This window comes from Crotalus tigris, unplaced genomic scaffold (genome assembly GCF_016545835.1).
Source record: "Crotalus tigris isolate CLP2741 ecotype Arizona unplaced genomic scaffold, ASM1654583v1 scf7180000019409.675750, whole genome shotgun sequence".
Classification (NCBI taxonomy): Eukaryota; Metazoa; Chordata; class Lepidosauria; order Squamata; family Viperidae; genus Crotalus; species Crotalus tigris.
The window spans coordinates 606,677-630,201 of record NW_024097523.1 but is presented as its reverse complement, the minus strand read 5'-3'; the positions used below and the strand labels follow the sequence as shown (position 1 = coordinate 630,201).

The 23,525-nt window shown below is 39.3% G+C and overlaps 1 protein-coding gene across 4 annotated transcripts in view; it reads left to right on the top strand.

Annotated features, from left to right (window-relative positions):
- The window catches only part of LIMA1 (LIM domain and actin binding 1), a 63,455-nt gene that overhangs the window by 2,108 nt on the left and 37,822 nt on the right, over nucleotides 1–23,525 (top strand). For all 4 annotated transcript variants that reach the window (XM_039362262.1, XM_039362261.1, XM_039362260.1 and 1 more), the window contains exons 2-3: nucleotides 11,836–11,972; nucleotides 19,620–19,665. In XM_039362262.1, coding sequence (XP_039218196.1) covers nucleotides 11,854–11,972; nucleotides 19,620–19,665 — 165 coding nt within the window. In that variant the 5' untranslated portion in view covers nucleotides 11,836–11,853. The remainder of the gene's footprint in view (nucleotides 1–11,835; nucleotides 11,973–19,619; nucleotides 19,666–23,525) is intronic.

Here is a 23,525-nt window from a genome sequence, read left to right as displayed (position 1 = left end):
TACCCTAATTCCTCTCCACCCACCTCTTGGTCAATTGTCTGAGCTCAATGTTCCAAATTTAAGGCTTGTTATCCTAAATTTTAAAATAGTTTATCACATAAGCTGTTTTGAGATGTGTTTGAATATTAGTAGCTGGGGTTGGTAGTTGGGCTATTGGTTTGATCTCCGAGCTTGGCGATTTGGCTGCAAATGGAGGTGAAACATTTGCAGCTAAATCACTAAGCTCAGAGATCAAACCAACAGCCCATAAGCTGTTTTCTTTGTTAGTTAGAAACTATGTTTTCTTAATTATATCTGGATAGCACAATACTAATTTATGGTTTACATTAACCACTGTTTGGAAACATACTACAGTAGTGTGGGTCACATATTGTGCTAGTTACAAAGCATAGTCTGTAAAGTACAAAAGGTAGTTTTGTACTATATACTAAGCAAGATCCAAAGAAAACATTTGTGTCTAAGCTTGACATGTATGTTACTTTCTTCATATATTACCTTAAACCATAGTTCAGAGGTCCCCAACCTTTTGGGCACTAGGGGCAGGTTCTGTGGAGAGAAGTCTTTCCAGAGGATACGTGGTTTTGTTGTGCTGCCTGCATCTCGTGAATGGGGCTTTGCTTGTTTGTGCGGACCGGTTGCTGGCATGCTGTGGCCCGGTATTGGTCCACGGACTGGGGGTTGGGGACCCCTGCCATAGTTGGTTAACATGCTTTTAATAACTATAAATTGTACCACAACATGCCTTAAGCTCTAAACCATGACTAGTTTTATAGGTCATGGTGCCTGAATTCACACAAAATGGTGAGCCACAAACTGTATCTTCACTTAGCAAAATATATCAACTCGAGCTCCATATCATAATCATTTTAAAATCATTGTGAAAGCAACCTGTCCAAAAAACAATGAAGCTTATGGACCAAGCACCAAAATGATCTCTACTGAAGAAATGATTTAAACCTATTAGTGGCAGAAGCAGGTAATTGTACTATTGCAGATGTCTCTAATTTATGCCATAAATATTGTTGCTGAAAACAAGAAGCCCTTTTATTAAGGGTGCTAAATGACTTCCTTATATCCAAACATGAATCTGCAGATTCATTAGTGCTTTGTTATCAGCAGTTTTGCCAAGTTTTAATAGCAAATGTCCTTTTACTCTTTTGGTTTAGTTCAATTAAATATTCTATTATCTGGAATAGAATATTTTGGAGAAATTCATGTATTATTGTGCATTGCACAGCCACTAGTAACAGTCTCTGGAAGAATGGAGGCATAAAGAGTGCTGCATCACTTATATCTCAGTTTCCTATACCTTGGACTTCCTGGGAGAATTGGGAATATATATCTAGTATTTCCAAGGCTTTTGTGGAATGGTAGGAAAAAACGACCCTAATAAATCTACAGGGCACCAGATTCAAGAAAGCTGGTTTAAATTATGCAGCACCCTCACTTTATTAGGTGTACCACTGGAGCGATCTGGTGGTATAGTTTTTAAAAGTCTAGGTTTTAAAGAAACATACCAAGTATATACTAGTTGAGAATTGTTTTTGTGTAAGGGCAAGTCTGATGTTGGTTTTCACCACCTTGTTTCCTTTTGGAATGATTGCACTGGAGTAATCTTAGATGAATTCATGCAGGCAGTTAGTAAGCCATAGTTACAGTATTAGGCCATTGGCTATGACATTCTTAATTGACCATTTTCATATACCAGGTAGATATTTTTGGGTGAATTTTCTTTTTTTAATCTAGTACTTTAAAGATGTATTTTTCATAGCTATTGAACTGATATTTAAGCTGTCATACTTTTACTGTTTTTACTAAAAGGAGACTTTTTTTGAGAAGTGATTTTGATAGAGATTTGTGGTCATCGTTGTATAATTTATGACTGAATACTTCAGTTCCTCAAGATCTCTTGAAATGTTAATATACTGTGATAGAATCCTGTTTGAGTTGGATATACTGATGAATGAATGCCTTTAAAATTATTGGAAGGCATACATTTTCAGTTTAACAAACTCACAAAAGCCTGGATTTTGTGTAGAGATTTTCTAACGAAGTCTTTTCATGGTAAGAAAAGGAAAGTGTTGAGGAAAACACCTTTACTACCGATAGGCACCTTGAGGAGTGAATTTCTGAGGGAAATATATTATGGGAATATAGCTTTGTAAGCTGCCAGTTAACTTCTTATTGTTAGCTTTGTACAGTATTTTCTCTCATTTATATGTATTTCAATAAAACATTCCTGAAAATAGATCCTTAAGAGGTAAAAAAGTGGATGTTGAGAAAAAAGTGGCTCAGAAAGAAAAGGTAATCAATTAAAAATTATTCTGAAACCATTTTTATAGTAATGCATGTTCTGTTTTATTGCAAAACTGATTGATTTTGACTTAATATTTTATGTAAACCTTCAGTAAGTAATTTTTTTTTTAATTTTTAAAACAACAGTTAGCAGAACCTGAGAGAAATCTTTTGGTGTATTCATAGCCTTCCTAACATGGCTGCATTTTGGGCATGGTACACTTTAGCTTTTATCTGATTTGTTGTGTATTCCCCAGAATCACTTTTAGTGAAGTTGGCGGCCATACAAATTTAATAAATAAATAAAAATTATACGTTCAAAACTATTAAATGGATGTGCCATTTTTATCCTCTTATTGGACTGAGGACTTAGCAATAGGCTAACCCCTGGTTGGATTAAATTTTATAGAAAGTGGTTGCAGAACTTGATCCTGTGATCTGATCCAGCATAGCTGTCTTATGTTTAATGATATCCTATGCAATGGATGTGCCTGTTGTTACATCTGTATACTCTTAGGTGTCTCTGTCCTCATGCTTTCATAACTATTTTGGAATCATAGGTATACAATGCAGGTTACTTACAGGACCGCATTCTGCCGCACAGTTCCCAGAGACTGGTGAGGTCCATAGATTGGGCCTCTTTCAGGTCCCGTCGGCCAGACAATGTCGGCTGGTGGGCCCTCGGGGAAGGGCCTTTTCTGTGGTGGCTCCGACCTGGTGGAATCAACTTCCCCCCGAGGTTCGAACTACTCCCACCCTGCCGGCCTTTAAGAAAGCTGTTAAAACTCTCCTGTTCCGGCAGGCCTGGGGCTGATGTCCCCGGGGGGGGGGCGGGATATGATCGGACTCGCGGTATGACTGTATTATTTTATTGTTTTATGATTGTTTTAATCTCTGTACGCCGCCCTGAGTCCTTTGGGATTGGGCGGCATATAAATAAAATTAAATACAAATACAAATACTAAATTTCATATAAATGGTTGGATTCTTGCCAGTCTATAGCACCGACAGGTCTTATGCAATATCTATTAACAAATTATAGAATAACTAATGGTGGAATAACTAATGATTCTTGTCATGTAGATTAAAATCTTTGTTCTTTTGACAAAAGTACAAGCATGCATGAGAAGGGTGTTTGTACAGTGCACTATTAGGGCTGGACAGACACATTGTACTTGGTTCTTTAGGCTTAAATAAATAAATAAAATAAATAGCAAAGAGCTTTTTGCCTGGCATGATTTTACAGAGAAAACTGGACTTGGCTCAGAGGGAGGGGGAGGATTGGTGTACTTAACTTGCCAAATTTCATGCAGAGCTGCTTTCTTCATTATCTTGTTTTCTTAACCATTTTAATAAGAGTGAATTTTGCCATAGAAGCTGGTTAAAAAAGCCTAGATTCAGTGAAGTGGCAAAATTTGGTGACTGTTCTAATAGCATTTCATTAAAGCATGCCATTCACGTTTGTGTTTAGTTCTGAGGACACTGGCCATCTGCTTTTTAAAACTTTCTGTGCTCGATTTCAAGAAAGAAAACCAAATGTCTTGTCATGTTTTACATCAGGATTTATAAAAATTACATTGGTGTCATAAAACCTACCCATTCTGAAGCTTCAGTTTCAGTAGTGAAAGGTACAACCAATCTAGTTAGATAATGTTTGCTATACGGATGAATGTTCCCATGTAAACATTAACTACACAAAACACTTAATGTCCTGAACCATGCCTGGGAGTGCCTTGATAAAGAGTTTGAGGTGGAGAACCACTCATTTAGTTGGCCTTGGCAAATACTATTCTGTAGGAACAGTTGTGACGTTTGAAGTCTCATCAGCCCGATTTTTATGAAAAGGTGGAAAGGTGTGCTCCTGCAGAGGAGAGTATACATTGCCCTTATGGCTGCTCCACCTGTAGTGATTGTGTGCTCTTTGATTGGCTATGAACCCCCTTAAAACATCACATCTTCATTTTGGGTAACAGCCGAATAGCTTACATTCTTCCAATGTTGGTGAGTTTCCAAACTAATAGTCTGTGGCTTAATTATCTGGTAACTTGACGTTATGCCAACAGCTGTGGTTGGCATCTTCAGAGGTGAAAGTGAGCTGCCAAGAAGCGTGCTAGAGAGCAGATCAATTTCAACTCTGAAGATGCCAGCCACAGCTGTTGGCAAAACACTGGAATATCAGTTTGACGTTGGCCAAGAAACCCTACATCTATAAATTAACTGCTGCTGCTGTGGTTCAAATGAAATTTGCAGCATCAGCCTTAGATCTTTGGGGTGGGCAGCTTCCCACTGATAGAAACACTCAGCTCTTTGACTTTCTATCCTCCCTCTACCTGATAAACTGTTTTTAATGTTACATTTCCACCCACTGGTCTTCTAAAATTAAAGAGAGGAATAGCCCGGCACTGTCCCTGACAATTACCAGGGTTCTTCCTTTCAAATCCCATGTAAAAAATCAAGGAAAGATGGAAGGAGTTGAAGAGGTCTCCCTCCAGATACTGTTTTTTTCTGATCTGATCCTTGTTAGTCAGTTGAAGGGAGTGGGCCATCATTTGGTAGTGAAGACAGTCACATGCTGTTCAGAAAATTATTTTTAAGCTTAGTGGAATGAAAATGGTTCTGGAGAACAGCCTTTCAAAAACATCTATGAAAATACACATTTTCGTCAAAAATTAGTCACTACTGTACCCTCCTTCATCCTTGCCTTCAGTAACTTGTTTGATGAAAAAGTACAAAGCACTGTTGAAATGTTACAAAATTTCTATATCTTTACTGAAAGTCTTGCCCTTGTGGATACCATATTTTCCCTTTAAAATCAACCCGCGTATTATTTTGGGGCGGACTTATGCTAGCTAGGGAAAGGAGGGGGTATTCCTGGGTAATATCTCATTAAGTAGTTGTCCTTGCTGGCCACTGTTGAATTTGATATGAAACCCTGGGTAGTATGTGCAGAACATAGTATAAAAAAATATAACCTAAATCTGAAAGACAGTAATTGAAATATGTTCCACAGAAATCCATATTTAAAAACAATCAGTTCTCATCTTGGCATCTACATTGCTCTTAGCTGTTAAAGCTTTGCATTCGCAGTGGTAGTCTGTAGTAAAAGATGCTTAAAATCAGAAGGGTGAATAAATCAGTAAGGCTGTGCAAGATTCAAATTATTTGGAAGAAATTATCATTCACAGCCATTGTGTGAATGATAACACCTGTCTTCTACTTGTAAAGCAACCTGTTTTTTTTTTCCAAGCTTCCTTATGGCCTTGCAGAAAAGTGCTGCATCATTAACCCATGCAATATACTGAACTGATTCCCTAAAGCAATGGTAGCTTTCTTGCACATTTCTATGGAAGGCTGAAAAACATCAGGCTGCCTTAATTAATAACTGTGCTTGCATAAGGACTGAAGTATTTTTTTGTGAATCATTCTGAAGCATGCTCAGCCCTATAAATTAACATTGCAAGGAAGAAATTTGTACTTTTAATCTTGAGCTAATGTGTGACTATGGCACTTCACCTTTATAAAGGGTATATTAAATAGCACTCTTAATAGCAGGTAAGGCAAGAGGGACCAAGGGAGTGCTGGTGAACAAACACTTCCTGGGATCTGCTTAGCTTCGTTTTAGAAAAATGTTTCACAAACATTTTGAACTGCAACAATTTATTTACACAAAAGGGTTGCTAGAGGTTTTAGTGTTCAGTGAAATGCATGTAATTTTGTACTGGGTTTCTAGAACTGTGGATTGGAGTACACCCCATAACTCTGGGGTGTTCCTAAAGCCAAATCCTGGAGAAGAAAATAGAACAGCAAGAGCTTTCCCCCAGATTTCCTTCTCAAATCACTTTTGGATGAATAGGCAAAATTATACACTTGCCCCAGGGTCTCTAGGCCAATTGTCATGGGACAACTTGCCACAGGACAAGGGTTATACTAATATTAAAGAAATGGCACAATATGATCATTAAAGAAATGATGCAAAAGGAGAGACAAAATGAAATGTGAATGACAAAAATTAAAATAGGTAAGTTTTAAAATTATTTTAAATCATTAAGTTGAATTGTTGAATTGGCCGGCAGCAAGTTGGCTGTGGCAAATTGTCCCATTCCGGATGCACCATATGCTAAATCCAGGGTTGGTAAGTGAAGGTGTCTGGTAAAGGTGAGCTCAATTCATACAATTCTTCAACATTAGGAATACATGATTTAACCATTGCAGGCTCCTGTCCTGTCTTTTGAAAACAAAATGTGCAGCTACAGTATTCAGATCTGAAGCAAAAACTCCTTTGGAAGGGTTATGGGCATGCTTACTCTAGTCTAGAGGTTGTCATTGCCTTAAAGAAGCTACCCCTTTTCTTGGCTTACCTGGTAGTCTCAGGGTTCCTGGAAAATGTGTATCTGAATTGAGCAGGAGCCAAGAGTGTGTGACAATTTGCTGCATGCTGTCTGGACATCCTTAATTCAAAACCATATTGCTGTGAGACTGCAGAGCTACCACCCAAACCTAATGTGTTCTTATGGAAGCAGTGTGTACCCAAACCCTCTCGGAAAGACCTTTCCTGCCTCGAATCCGAATTACTGCATCTCACACCTTTCCAAGTTCTCCTGTCTCATTTCAAAGGTGAGAGATACTTTATATCCAGAGAAGAAGTAGTAATCCTATCACATAGAGACTTTACCTGATGTATTTCGCAAACACACCCATCAGTCAGAACAACAGTGTTGGAAGGGACCTCGGAGTCACATGACATTAATCTTTACTGGGACACGGCAGACACTCCCAAAATTCCACCTTCTCTGCAATTTTAGGATGCAGAGAGAGACTTTATTTCTTCTCTTGTGACTCCTTACGGAGTTCCAGTGTGCCGTTCTTCTGCTTTTCTCTTTCATTGGAGAGACTAAATATTTGCAAAGCATCCTGCCTCCCAGCTCACATTTCATGCTTGCTTGTAGTGAGCTCCTGAAAGCAATCTGCCATTCGGGAAGACAGAATAAAGGAAAAGTGGATTAGGTTTCCAGTACATCAGAAGTGGCTTACAAATTGAATGGGTTATGTTGTGACACAACTTACTTTGAAATAGAATTTGAATCTTCCCGAGTCAGAGATCGCCTATCACCTTACACAGTCAGATGTATATACACAGTTGCAGGTATTATCCCATTTCGGAAGATAGCATTTCCTTTGCACTCTTTATGCCTGCCCACAGTCTAATGAAGGGGCTGAACAGTTTTAATATACTACTATATGATTATTAAGTGTACAAATGGAAATAACTAATAATGCTGCAAGATATATTTCAGATTAAGAAACAGCAAAGGAAGTAACACTACCAAAGTTTAAAGGATTGTCAAAATTAAAGCCTGCTCTTTACACTTTAAAAATTGTAATTTTATTTAAAAGAGTGCTGATGCTAAGTACTGTTACATAATGCAGTACAAAGGGTTTAAATTACAAATAAAAACTTCCTGTTCTAAATTTTCTATCAAGAACCTGCGTGCAGATTGCATGTTTCAGACTTCTTATATATGAATATCCGACCCTTCTCATGATAGCTACTTGAATGGGGTGAAAGTTCTTACATTCTGCAGCCTAGCTTTTGCCTTATCTCCATTCAGTGGACTCTCAGTAGAAGCAACATCTTCAGTTCCCTGAAGAGAGTTTGAATAGCTCATTTTGTTTTCAGTATGCTTCACTAGGTCTCCTATATTTGCAAATGCACATACTCAATAATTGCCACATTTTCCTGTTCCTGTTATGTTGGAGAATAGAGAGTCTATTCCAGGGGTCTTCAAACTTGGCCCTTTTATGACTTGTGGACTTCAACTCCCAGATTTCCTCAGCCAGTGTGTCATAAAAGGGCCAAGTTTGAAGACTCCTGATCTATTCCTTCTGCCAGTCTCTACCCAGGGGAATAGGACTTCTTCTAGGTTTCTACAGTTTTTCTTCACTAAGCAGAGTGGAAGAACCAGTTTCTGAACTTCCTGTGTGCTGTGTTTTGCTCTTGTTGGACTTCAGCATCCGTGTTCGAAGCTGGAGCTACTTCCTGGGACTCGTTTGCTACAGCAATGCTGGTTGATTACAAGTTCCTAGAAAATAATGCTTAAAGCAAGAAGTCAAAAAAGGAATTCTATCCCTTCTCCCTCTCTGTAATTTTTTTTCTTGGAATCCCTGAGGCAGGACAGGAAAAGACAGCCTTCTCATCAATTGCCTGAAGACAAGGCCTGCAATATTTATTTTATTACATCACCTTTTATATTCTTCCAAGCGTATGTACAATTTTCTCGCCCTTTTTTAATCTTTGTGGTAGCTTTATAGCTCCCTTAGCACAACATTTTAAAGCATAAATATGGTTGAAAAACTACAAGACTAAAATTAAAACCATGTTATATCTTTCTTGTGTGAATCAAATCATCACATTAAGTCACATTGTGGCTTGCTTGCGCTTAGTTTGTTTATTGAGCAAAACCATCATTTTGTGTCAATTGCGGGTTAAGGGTGATGGTAACATATTAAGCCATGGATCGCCTAACCAAGTTAGTTGACTAGGTTCATGCCACACATTTAGGTTACACACTGTTTAATGACCACAAGAGCTGGTTTCAGGAAATACATTAAGCCATAAAGAAGCATATACAATTTGGTAGCATGAATAAATACAGCCCAACAAATCATAGTTTATTTATTATTATTAAATAACTTGTGTTTAGCTTGGCTATCTGCATATCTATACATATTTTATGGCTTAATAGATCATTGGATAGGTATTTCTGTAAGTTTGTTTGGTGGATTGTAATTGACTCAGATTTCCCAATAAGTTTCACAATGAAGAAAGGATTTGAATTTGGGCTCTGACCTCACCTGTCATCCCCACCAGTGATTGCCTAATTTCCTAAAATGCCCTTTGATCATATCAAATAATAGGCCTTAATAGCTTTTTAAAAACATTTGTTTCTGTTTAACTCATTAGACATACAGTTTGTAGTGGTTTTGAGTACTTTTAGCATCACTTGGAGGTTAAGCCCTATATCTTTTCCCCATAAGATGATAAAATGATAAGTTATCATTCAGGGGAAACAACATTCTCTGAAATATAAAGTATTACTTCATGCAGTGTGTGTCCCACTTGCTTTCTAACTTGCTGACAGGGATAATACTATGTGACGTTGTATTCATTGCACATGGAAGAAACTGCTCACACTATCTCCTCGCACTTTTCACTTTTCACCTAAATTCCAGGATTTAGTATCATCACATAACATTTAGCCAATGTGATGGAATGAATGCTTTGGACACAGGACAACTGTTATTCAAATACGGTGTCTGCTTAACTATGACAGGGACTTGGGGGAATGTATAAGTTGCTGGTTTTTTTTTCATTGTCACTATCTAATAAGGTTGGTGTAAAGTTAGCATATCCTAATTTTCAGCTTGAGAAGATGATAGGAGTTGTAGAAAGAAAGACAAAACAAAGAATGAGAGCAGTCAATGATATGTGCCCTGCTAAAATCTGCCTCTTTAGAATTGGTTTTTCAATTTCCCATAACAATTTTGTGCAGTTATAATAATTTGCTAGTAACAGATTACTCCAGAAGAGCAAATATTCGCAGTGCAGAATGGCTGAACTACCGGTAAATATATTCTGTTGCTCTGGTTTTAAGTGTTGCATTATACTTTTTGCCTTGAACTTCTTTCTTTGAAACTAAAACTAAAACTAAATTGTTATTTATAATGAACCTTCTATGTCAGTGATGGCGAACCTTTTAGAGATCAAGTGCCCAAACTGCAACCTAAAACCCACATGTATCGTGGGGTGCTGGGTAGGTGTGGCCCATTGGGTGGGTGTGGCCAATTGGGTGCGCGTGGCCCATTGGGTGAGTGTGGCTGCAGTGGTAACCACAGACTAGGTGGGATTAAAAAGTTCAGTCAATCAATTCCAACTTTGCAAGATCTTTTTTTTTCCCACGAGAAGTTGAAATTGATTGATTGAGCCTTTTTTTTTTTTGCACACGGCGAAAAGGTTTTATAAAACCCAGCTGAAGGCCTAGGACTGGGGCGATGGCACATGTGCCCACAGAGAGGGCTCTGTGTGCCACCTGTGGCACACGTGCCATAGGTTTGCCACCATGGTTCTATGTAAATCTTGCAAAGAAGATTTGGTAATGGGTTTTCTTAAGTTTCTTAACTGCAGTCTTTTTTGTGTATTTAGGCTGATTTTTAAAGGTATGCAGAAAAGGACATTTTAATGCATTTTGTTTACGTATATGGATGATAGTCCAGTACCAGAAAAGAGGTTTTATTGCAAAATTATACCCAAGAATGTTATACTGAGGTTGGAGAAAAATGAGGCTACTAGTAGCACATTTTCCAACTAACCAACATTATTAAAAAGTTTTGTAAGCTGCAGTTCATCCTTTAACGATACATGGAGCGGCTAGACTGATGTAGAATTTAAATTGGAATGGGATGAGGAGAATGAGAGTGAAAGACAGGTTATGTAGATGCATATTTAAAAACCCATTGTGTTTGTTGAAGATCTTTTGAAGATGGAAAGTACCTTCAATGCTGTATGTTCCTTAAAAAAAACACCCAGGTCTGACACAAACAGTGATAAGCTGTACAAGTTCTTCACTTATGAATTTTCTCATCCATGCATAACTGTATAACTCAAAGTCTATATGGACAGGCTAACCTTGTGTGGTAGTCTGAGATAGTTCCAAAGTACGCCTACATGTTAAAGCCTTCTAAAGTTTGACAAATTGCATCTTAGGTGCCTTCTCATACTTCCTGGTACTTTCCAGTGGAGTGCCATTGCCTTTATATGGAAACTATCTGTTGTTTTGAAACAATATCAGTCTTTTGTTGTGAGACTGATATATATTCTGTACCTCACTGTGTTTTCTTTAGAGTTGTCATTGTCTATATGATGTGTAAGCTGACTATTTCCTGAACAAATATTTTTGCTTCTACTGCTTATTTTGAATTGGTTTCACATACGCCAGTCATCCAAATAATGATATGATCACTCTACCATGACATTATAGCTTATTGGCAGTGTATATTAATGACAATATATTGATATTAATGTACTGATATATGGGTCATTAAAACATACCTAATGAATTAACGCATTTTACTATAAAAATATTGTTTTACAGACTGATCTAGGATTCAGAAAGTCTAGTAGTAACATATTTTCAGATTAACAATTTTATTCACAGCAGTTGTTTTCACGAGGTGCAGCTTATTTTATTGGATGCATGGAGTAGCTTGAATGAGCGAGATTAACTTTCCCCAAACTGATAACTTCCACGAGGGCAATACTGGCTGGAAATTGTGGCTGTTGCAATCTACTCTATCCAGAGGATCAGAAACAAATATTTCTGAGAGAATGGTTTCTTAAAATTTAAACAAGAAAGTTAAATATTCTGGTCTTTTTCAGGGTCTAGCATGAAAGGGCTTTTTAAAAGTGGGGAAATACTGTCACTCAAAGACAATGGGATGGAGAGTATTTCTATATAAAAATTTGTCATTTTCATTCTTCGATAGGCATTACTGCATTTCAAAATGGAACCATCTCCATTTAACCGAAGGCAATGGGCTTCACATTCCCTGAGGATAACCGCCAAAGAATTGTCTCTCGTCAATGTGAGCACCTCGTCAGCTCTCCTACAGAGGTTTTCCAAGTAAGTTCTGTTGGGATTTTCAGGTTGTGATGTTATATAACAATAATAATAATAATAATAGTAATAATAATAATAATAAAGTTGGAAGGAACCTTGGAGGTCATCTAGTCCAACCCCCTGCTCAAGCAGGAAACCCTATACTATTTCAGACAAATGGCTGTCCAATCTCTTCTTAAAAACTTCCAGTGTTGGAGCATTCACCACTTCTGGAGGCAGGTTGTTCCACTGGTTAATTGTTCTAACTGTCAGGAAGTTTCTCCTTAGTTCTAGGTTGCTTCTCTCCTTGATTAGTTTCCATCCGTTGCTTTTTGTCCTGCCTTCAGGCGCCTTGGAAAATAGCTTGACTCCCTCTTCTTTGTGGCAGCCCCTCAAATATTGGAACACTGCTATCATGTCCCCCCCTCGTCCTTCTCTTCATTAAACTAGACCACAGGTCGGCAACCTGCAGCTCCGGAGCCGCATGTGGCTCTTTGAGCCTTCCCCTGCGGCTCCCAGCCTCCTCTGCCATTTGCAGAGACAGAGAGAGGCACTTGCGCTTCCCTTCTTTCTCTCTCTCTCTCTCTCTCTCTCTCTCTCTCTCTCTGTGTATGTCTGTGTGTCTGTGTATGTGTGTGTAAAAAAAAGAGAGTGGACTCACGGTGTTCTCCAAGAGCTGAAAAGCTTACTGGGCAGAGCTCCTCTCTTTGCTGCGTCTCTGCAGGAAGCAGGAAGTGCAGGAGAGAGCTAGCTAGCCCAGCTATGCTGGCTCAGGAATTCTGGGAGTTGAAGTCCATGAGTCATAAAAGAGCCAGGGTTGCCTACCCCTGAGCTTGTTGGAGAACAGCTTAAACCAGCTTGCCAGGTGAGCAGAAGATTGGAGAGAGGGAGAGAGGGGGGAGAGAAAGAGAGAGGGGGAGAAAGAGAGAGGGAGGGAGAGAAAGAGAGAGAGAGAGAGAGAGAGAAAGAAAGAGAGTGGGGGAAGAGGACTGGCAGACCAAGGGGGGGAGAGAGAGAGAGAGAGAGAGAGAAAGGAAAAAGAGAGAGAGAGGGAGAGAAAGAGAGAAAGAAGGAGAGAGGGAGAGAGAGGGAGGGAGAGACAGAGAGACAGAGAGAGAGACCCTTTTGACATCTAAAATGAAGATAACACTGCATATACCCTTTTTTACCTTTATGATACATATATATATATATGTACGTATGTATGTATGTATGTATGTATGTGAATGTATATGTATATGTATGTATGTATATGTATGTGTGTATGTATGTGTGTGTGTATATATATATATTTGTTTTCTGAGGTTTTCACGGGTGTTTGTATGTAGGTCTTTGGTTATTCGGGTTTTCTCCCGCGTCAAATTGGAAGTGTCTTGGCGACGTTTCGACGAAGTCTCATTCGTCATCTTCAGGCTGGTGTTTTCGGCTTCGTGCTTCTAGGAGCAATTGCTCCTAGAAGCACGAAGCCGAAAACACTAAAACGTCGGCAAGACACTTCCAATTTGACGTGGGAGAAAACCCGAATAACCAGTGGGGAACGGGTCCAAGTGGCTCTTTGAGTGTTTTGGGTTGCCTGCCCCTGAACTAGACATACCCTATTCCAGCAGCCTTTCCTTATATGCTTTAGTCTCCAGTCCCCTAATCATCTTTGTTGCTCTTCTCTGTACTCTTTCTAAAGTTTCAACTTCTTTTTTACATGCTTTTTATTTCCTAAGAATGCTTAGGAAGCAAACATGGACACCCCCCAAGACATTTTCTATAAGGATAATGCTATCTGGCTCTTTGTAGCATTTATTGTTTTTGTTATTGTTTGTAAATTCCCCTAATGCAGTGCTTCTCAACCTTTTTAATGCCATGACCCCCAACCAGTTGTAAGTCGAGGACTACTCAACCGGTCGTTAGTCGAGGACTACTCAACTGGTGCAGCACCGTTTGCAGAATGGGACTTTTGGGCTCAGCAGGGCAGAGACAGCCTGGACAATTCCTATTGGCTTTTGAAAGCCAATAGAATTAGACTCTATTCAAGAGAGTCTATTCTATTGGCTTTCAAAAGCCAATAGAATAAAAGGGAGTAGCACAGCTAAGGAAAAGGGGAAAAAATGGCGGACTGCGTTGTTTGGTGACCCCCGTGAAATGGTCGTTCGACCCCAAATGGGGTCCCAACCCACAGGTTGAGAACCACTGCCCTAATGTCTTGAGGCCAGGATCAGCAAGGGAAATGTCTGACATGTTGGGTGTTCTGGCACTGCATTGTAAATTCCCTGGCTTAGCTAATAGAATCATCATTAGCCTGGTATAGGAATGAATATTTAAAATGGAAAGTATTTTGCCATGTATTTTTCAGGAATTTGCTTTCTTTTAAAATTTTATTATTAGATATATAGTTAAAAGGTGATGAATAGATACTAGGGTTCAAGAAAATAGAGGAAGCTTGAGCTAATAAGGAACAAATGGAACGATGGGCCTAAATTTAAGGATCTTTTCTTGGAATTATGCAGATTCTCTGAGCTGCTGGCCTCTGTTTTTGAGGGGTCCAATATGGTGGTGGCAACTAGTGTACCTTGGAGATTTTGGCTGCTCAGTTCAGATGCCCCATCAAACCATAGTTTGCTGCACTTTATATATGTTTGATTGCACTATGTAATTATAGTTTTTAGCCAGATGTATTTTGTTGCTTTCTAGCTGGTCTGTGCTCCAATTTCTGTGATGGCACAACATCTGTAATTTTGGGTTATTGGTTTACACAGGACACTAAATTTGAGTTAATATAAGGTTTTTGAATCACATTTCTTATGTATTGGACAATTATGTTCCTTTGCAGAAAGAGAAAGACAGGGAGTTGAGAAAACTGTATTTTTGTTCTTAGGAAAGTAAAACGTCATTGTAACCAAGGAAAGAAAGAGCCACAATTGGCAGCATATTCTGCCTTAAGTGTTTTCAGGAAATGCCTTCCCTGAATTCTTGAGAGAGACAAAGAGAGCACAAGTGAGCATGGTTCAGTTTAAAATTTCCAAAGAAAACAAGACAGAATTGAAAAGGCCTCACTGTTGTAATCCAATCTTTCAGCAATTTTACCTGCCACTAGCATAGCAGCACCTCCTCCACAGGCTGAAATTAGAACCGACTATCCCTGAACTTGTTCAAGATGGACCAGCAAAGGTCACACTCTGAATATCCTCAGCATCCAACAGCTTCAGCGGGGAGGCGCATTCATATATAGAGGCTGCTGTAATTGATGGACTGATTTCTTAATTCTTGACAAAAAGATCCTACAAGGATAGTTCCAGAAGTTCCAATGTCCACCCAGATACCTCTTCAGTGCCCCCCAAGCTTTTTGTCCCAATAGATTTTTAAAATGAATGTAGTTTAATTTTAAAAAATGAAATTAGTATCTGACAACTGACAGCTTCCAGCATCACTTTTATTTCCAAGAATACTTCTAGGGTTAGGCCCTATCAGCTTGCAGGATGGCTGCAAGAGAGTGTCTTGTTTAAAATTATGTGTACCTTCTTTAAATTAAAAAAAAAGTGCTCCATCACTGTATAATTTGACAAGAAGATGGCTGGCTCATATATACCATTCAACCATGTTTTGGACAAATTAACCCCATTAAGATGTTAATGATAAACCCAAAATGCTAGTGTAATAAGTCACTTCTGCGTATAAATGTTTTAGCTTTAATTTGCTTATTAAAAGAGTTGACTGCAGATTAGTATGAGAGAAGGTTAATCACAGATATTTTCAGAGCATCGGAAAGAAAGTTTAAGAAGATGCAATGTAGTGAGAACTAGCATATTTTGTGCAGATTGTAAGGATGGGAACAAGTCATACTGACATTTGTTTCACCATTTGGTTCCCATGGTGCCCCCACCCACATTTTGCTCTGTTCTACAATATTATAAAATTATTATTCCAACAGGAAACTACTGAATCAGTCAAACATATCCTGCTAAATGTTTTCCTGTTCAATGTTTTGTTATTTTAATAGAATGTTACTGAATTTTTCTAGTGTTTTTAATTATTAAAAGCTAGTTTTAAAAGTGTGCACCTACAGGGGTGGCATATAAATCCTTAAGTAATTTCTGCATTTGCTTCAGTTGAGCTACAGACTAATCCAGTCCAAGGTGAAATGCTGCCTAAAGTAGAATTACCTTTTAAAATTGTAAATTTGAGGATTATGGTGCTAGAACTGGCAAAATTATTCTGGCATCGAAGGCGGAAAATCCTACAAGTCTCTTTTTCTGGAATAAATAATAAATGTAGTTTTCAGTAAGGGAGACAGCCTTGCCTTTATTTATTCCTAAAGCAGGAGACAACGAGGAGCTGCTTTTTCTCCTGGCTGTTTCAATTATTGGCTGTGGAGGCTGTATATGAGGGCTCCAAACTCTGTATAGGTGTAATCAAAATTAGAACTGGGGACTCGGTTGCTAAGCATAGTGGTCACTAAGTGAAACCATGAAAGTACTTACGATTATAGTTCAGGTTCTTTTGCTTTACAGACTGGCCAAGGTCATAAATGCAAGTTTTAGTTGTAAAGTTATTTTTTCCCCATCACCATAATAACTGCACATGATCAGTAAATGATCAGCTATCTGTACCCTGTGAGACTGTGTGAGAACTTCCAGGGCAGGGATGGGTCATCTGATTCTCATCTGATCATTCTAACAGCAGCCGGGTCAGAGAGAAAACAGATTATACTTGTATTGCCTTTTTTCTTTTTTTCAGATGAATATGCCAGATTTTGATCTAGGATAGTAGCCTGGCCTCTCTGCTTTGTAAACCATACTTTATGCCTCAGCATGTTATATAACCCACTTAATTGTGGAAACTATTGGTTCATTGAACAAATCAGAATCTAGCAATGTCTCTGTGAACTGATGTAATCTTTGGCTGTAGAATCTGGATTTAAAACATTTTTACTAAGAACTCCCAGATCAGCCTACTGTTTAATAACAACAACAACCCCATCTCTGTCTTCAAGTTTATTGTTTAATTTTTTAAAAATCTTACATCAGTCCAGCCACTTTTTGCAGCTGATGAACCAAGCTGCAATTCACAAAAGCTGTTGTCTGTTGTCTACAACAGACAACATGGCTCTCCTTCTACATAATTAAAAAGTAAATTCACCTTCAGATTATATTTAATTCCTGATGCCTTCACAGATGCACTCATGTAGGTAAACAATAAAGTATTTTGCTATGCCTTCTTATGGAATTTTTGGTTTTACTTCCTACTTTAGCTTACAACACTGGGATCCAAGGATTAACTAAGCCTGACACTGATTGGGTTTTAAAGGTCAGTCAGGGTGCTGCTAGCAGTACTTACAGTGGGAAGGGAAGGGCAGGAAAAGAAACGAGAAGCTGCTCTCATGTATGTTACGTTAATTCATTTGGTAGAAATTTCAGCGATATATGAGAAAAAAATCAAATATAGCTAGGAAACTAATGAAGCAAGTGTAGCTATTTATTCATCAAGATAATGGATTTGAATGGCCCAAGTCAAAAATAATGCTTGTCTGTCATGACTGAAGCAGTATGTAAACCTGACAAATAGGCCATTGAAAGCATTGCTCAGCAACTGTAGTAGGCATGTCTATAGACCAAAAGCCTCCAATAGCAGGTCATAACTAGTGTCATCAGTGAGGCATTATGGAATATTTCTCCAACTAATTTACAAGGATGTTTTGTTCATAGAAACCTGGAAATTGGGTCTACTTATGCAACTTTATGTTCCTTGGAGGAAGAGCGGGACATAATTGAAATTGAATAGTAGTTCAACTGAAGCAGACTGAAGACTATTTAGCTCAAAGTTTTGTTTCTCACAATAATCACAAATTTCAATTTTGTGCTTCTTTTTGGAGTATTTTTAATTGATAGAGTAGCATTGAGTGTTCCTCTTCCAGATACGCTGTTTCAGCTTTCTCTTAGTTTTTCTTGAACAGTGTTTTTCAGGCTTTAAGATGTGTGGACTTCATGCTGGCCAGGGAACTCTGGGAATTGAAGTCCACACATCTTAAAGTTGCCAAGCTTGAGAAACATTGCGTTAGCTGCATTGGGCCTACAGGGCCTGCAATTTCCAAAGTTCTGCAATACTTGAATTCCCAACACATTTGAAGAGCACTTGGTGATGAAAGCTGATGCATATTTTTATGTGTTAAATATTTCACTGCTGGACTCTTGAAATGGAGCGTTTGTGCAAAGTAGTGAATACATTTCCGGGAAGCAAATTCCCTCTGATTGTGGAAGCATGCTGGGTCATAGCTGTTGAGAACATTTCTGATCAGTTATGATTGTATAAGATCCCTTAAAGCAATCTGAGCCAGCTGCCATTATCCCATCTTGATGAAGTGAGATTTCGGAACCCTACGTTGCTGATATGCATGAAAAAGCTTGGTAGAGGTAGGGCAAAATTGTTCTGACAGAGGTAGCACCCTGAGGCAGTTCAAAAAGTCTTCCTTACATTAGCCCAAGAATAAGATTGGGACACATTAAAGAACCCCCATTTACATTCCATATTTCACTGGAGTATCAAGTGACTATATTCTCTGGGCATCTTTTGATCTAATCTGTTTTTCCAGAAAAGGAACTTGAACTCTGTTGTATTCTGACTTTTTCCCTATATTGTTTTTTTTTTATTCAGAAGCAGAAAGATTTATAATTGGTAATAGAATCTGAATCTGGAGGCTGCTAACGAGGTGGCATAATTGTGAGGTGTAGGACAAAAGCTATCAGATCAGCCTGAGTCATGGGTGTGGTGATCAGCCTTTTCAAGAGCAGTGACTCGCCTCAGGTTTATGTTATCTCACCTGCTGGTTTTAACTTGTTCTGCAATTGCTGCTTGGTATGTAAACGTGGAAAGAATCATCTTGAAATAATCTTCTTGCTTGAAGGCTTTCAATACTTCCTCATCAGAGGCCTCTGAGAGCACCAGAAGGTTCAAAAATTAAATAGACTAAATAATTATAGATAGCTAATGCTATGGTGTAAACCAATTGGGCAATGGATATCCTTGTTAATCTTTTACTGCAAACTGTTATGCAATTTTTATTTATCTTTAAAGGATCACTTTTATTGTGGGATAAACTTGTTGGATTTTGTCCTACTTTATCAGAGAGAGGCATGACGTATTGGTGCAGCTGGATTACAATCCCTTTCTTTCTGTGGGTTTGCATATGGATTTATCTGGCTGCATGAAATTAGTACTTTTGCATTTTGCAAAATGATCTATAGCTGGTAAAAGTTTATATTAATATACATCTGTCACATGTGGCACTTTAAAATATGTATTTTGTTTGGTTTTGCATAGGACTTTCCTGTTTTGTTTTTTTCATAAGATCATATTTTTCGTTCACCTTTTCTTCTAAACCAGGGATAGGCAACCTTGGCTCTTTTATGACTCGTGGACTTCAACTCCCAGAATTCCTGAGTCAGCATGGCTCAGCTTGGAAACCTCTCCCTTTACCCTCAGCATGGCTGGCTCAGGAATTCTGGGAGTTGAAGTCCACGAGTCATAAAGGAGCCAAGGTTGCCTACCCCTGCCTGTTCTAAATTGTGATATCAATTACTTATAGCTTACTATTTTAAAAAAAATTAGTTTGTTGAAATTTTGTATACATATCATTGAAAAGTTTAGTGGTTGGAATATTTTTTTTTCCTATCTTTTGCTGTAAAGATACCAGAAGGCAGCTGAGGAAGCCGCTGGAGAGAAAAAAAGAAGTGTAAGTATTTTAAAATTGTTATAAATTCAGTAGTAGCATGACAGCTTAATAACATCTCAGTTTTTTGATCCCCTCTAGCAGTTACTCTTGAATTTCCTCAAAAGATTTCCTCTGTCTCCTCTTCCAATGCTGACTCTGAGAAATGTTCTTAGCCTTAGGCCTTAGTTTAGACCAGGGGTGTGGAACTGTGGCACTTTTATGACTTATGGACTTCAACTCCCAGAATTCCTGAGCCAGCCATGCTAGCTCAGAAATTCTGGGAGTTGAAGTCCACAGATAAAAGGGCCACAGTTCCCCACCCCGGTTTAGACTTTGCTATGACCCAGTTTCCTGTCTTCACGAGGCTTGACTAATGAGAAAATCAAGTAAGTTTCCTGACACTCAAATTTCTGAGATGCTAACTTGTTTGTCCTAAATTCAAAGCATATTAGGCTGCTGGATTCAGCTTTTATGTAGCTGTAATGCTAACTTTCAAATTTAGAGAAAAGTGTTTGCATAATTCTGTCTCTTTGCTTATGTTAATTTTGTAGCTGATTCCTTATATTTGTGTAAATAAGGTCGATCTTGGTTCTTGATTATCTATATTTTATTCGTGAAAGTAGCAGTTCTGAAGAAAAAAATAAAGCTAACATGCCATTGCTTTCCAAAATAACATCTTTGCTATTCCAAGTAATACTTTCCAGCTGTTCAGAGATTTTTTGTTATCAGATACTGTTTCGGACTCAAAGCTTCAGTTCTGAAATGGGAATATCGTAATCCCACCTAAACTAGAATTACAAATTAATATGATCAGAATATTGTAATCCTTTGTTACTATGGGTAGTCCTTGAATTACAACAGTTTGTTTAACGTCCAGAATTACAGTGGTCTGAGAAAGGGTGCTTTACAGCCCATAAAGCACTTCCTGCCATGCCAAGACATTGAACAGACATGAGATCGTGATCTGGATTCTTGGCAATCTGTCTGCACTTATGATTGCCTGCCAAGCACCCACAATTACGTGATGGCCCTTTGCAACCTTCTCTGCAGAAAGTCAGTGGGGGAAGCCAGCAGGGAAGGGGCTTCCGTTTTACCAAGAAACTCCTTCTTGTCTGGGGATTCTCTGAAAGAGCTTCCTGCTAAGGGGAGTTAAACTCCTTTGGCAGGGTGCAGAAACAGAGCTGAAATCAGATTCCTTCCATGCACAGAGAGGAGGTGAAATCCTTTGGCAGGCAACTCTTTTAGCCATCCCCCAGAGACAAGAGGGAACTGAAATCCAAACAGAAAACTGAGTGGCAGCCTGGTAAGGTAAAGCGTGGAGGAAGTTCCAGGCAAGTGGAGGAGGCCCAGTACAGGCCACCTACAAGTGTCTTTTTACTCAGTGGCTGAACATCCTGCTTGGATTTTGGCAGAGAGGATTTTTAGGTACTGAACAGAGCCTTCTAGGGCAGTGATGGCGAACCTTTTAGAGACCGAGTGCCCCAAAACCACCCCCTGCTCCGCCCTGCCTGCTCCGCCCCCTGCCCCACCCGTCTGCAGGGCCTGCCGCAGATCGCCCAGGCAGCCCTGCAGCGCTATGGCAGCCATGCCCTCCGCCCACACCCCACAGCATCATCTGCATGCTATGGGGTGTGAGGGCAAAGTCTGCCTGGCTATGTCCTTGGCTATACTACTCTGTGCAGGCCGCGCCTGGGGGCGACTCTCCTCCAGGGGGTTACTGGTGGGAGGCGGAGCTGGGGCGAGGGCGCGCATGCCCACAGAGAGGGCTCCGAGTGCCGCCTCTGGCATGCGTGCCATAGGTTCGCCACCACTGTCCTAGGGTCTCTCTCACTCTCCTGAGCCACCCTGCACTCCTTACCTGTGTATTAATTGAGTACAGTCTCTATTTTTTGTTCTATAAAAAGCAAACAATAATTTTTAAGCCTTTTATACACATATCCTTCCAGTGAAGCACACAAGAATAATATAAAGACACAGTAGCTGAATTCACATATTGTACAAAGCCATGGATTGTTTACACATTTTTAACTGAATAAACCACAATTGACTGGGTTTTGCCCAGTGTGCTAAGCCTAGGCTCATGCTGCATAGCACATTCCTTTGTAGATATTGCACTGCATGTCGGAAAGGAAAGACATCCAGACATGCATGTCGTGTTGGAGAATGAGAACAATAGCATCTTCCTTTGCCTCCTGCTCCAGCATGAAGAAAGTTGGGAGAATAATCTGGCCTTAAGACTATTTGAAGTTGCTTCTGATTTGTCCTGAGGTACAGGCTATTCACTTCTCTAATCATTAACTCAAAATTTTGACAATAGGACATTTGACATAGCAAAAGCATTTGCCAAAAAGAAAGCTTTATAGCAGCCTTCCAGTGGCACAAGATAGCCCAAGTTTTATTCTGGGATGTAAAGTTCGTACTTTTCATCTATGTAGGTGTGAAGTCATTCTGCTTAGAATTTTTCCTAATTTTTCCTCATGACAATATGAATAAGTAAATATGGGGGCGGTTGCCATGTCATTATAATGTCCCAACACATTCCTGGAAGCAGCATAATTAAAGTTATCCTTAGTGATTCTTGTATTAAACTTGTATTTTCCTCTTAAGTAATCAATAACCCATGGCATCTTTACCATAGGTGTGCTCTGATATTGTTCTCTAAGCATTCTGGTGGTGATTTCTTAGAGGGTGGAATTAGCCTGGCACCTATTGGCCACTTTAGGCTGCTGCAGGCATAGCTCTTCCCAAGGCCAGGTTGACTGCTTGTAGATCTGACTTAAAAGAGGGATCAGCCCAGCTGACACCCAACTGGCACCAGGAGGTCTGTGCAGTACAGGGGAAGGCAGAGAGCCTGTTCATTCTCTCTTGCTTTCTCTATATCCTCATCTTCACTTACTTAAACTCATATTTGAAGGGAACCTAATTAGGAACCTAACTAACAGCTAACTAATAATGGGAGACAGTGTGGTGCAGTGGGAGAACCAACTTTCTCTTTGGCTTCAACACACAACTCCTATCCTGTACCACTCAACTGCTAGCCAGGCTCTCTTTGAACCCACCCACCTAAACCTTAAGCTGGAAGGAGTTCTGACCAAAGGCAAGCTGCTGGAGTAGCCATCTGTCAGAGCTTGCCTCCTCCCCAACTCTCATACTACATTAAGGAGAGAAATTGGGGGGGGGGGAGAGGTATTTTCCCTGTGGCTCGTGCTGTTTGGTGGGAAGGAAGGGAAACAAAAGCCAAGGAATTATGCATTCCTTTTTCTCAACTTGCCCTGTGTACTATAAATGACCATTTAATGGCAACAGAGGTAAGAAAAGAAACAGCATTAGGTGTAGCAAATAGTCAACCAAGTTAATAACTTATGAATAATACTTTAACCAGCCATTGGAAAAATGGCCTTGGTGACAGATAATCTTCCTAATGCCGATATATGCCTGGTTCTGTTTTTGGGAATAAAACATGCCAGGAGGATTTTAGCTTCATTTTCTAATTTATATTATATTTTGGTTCCAAAGTTTGATTCTGTGAGCAGAAACTTCAGTGCCAGTTGTATTCAGAATACCATTCTGATTAGTTATATTTTAACATAGCAGCCCCAAACCTTTTGGGCACCAGGGACCAATTCCATGGAAAGAGCTTTTTCCGTGGACTGGAGGAAGTGTGGTTTCATGTATTGCCTGCATCCCACAGATGGGGCTTCGCTTATTTGTGCATGCTGCAGACCGGTACTGGTCCACAGACTGGGAGTTGGGGACCCCTAGTTTAACATAAGGAATTGTCAGCCAATCAGTATTCACTTACTATTAACTGTCTTGTCTTGTTTTGGGGTCCACTAAAAATACCTTCTTCACAGATATAAGCAAATCAGTAACATTTTCCT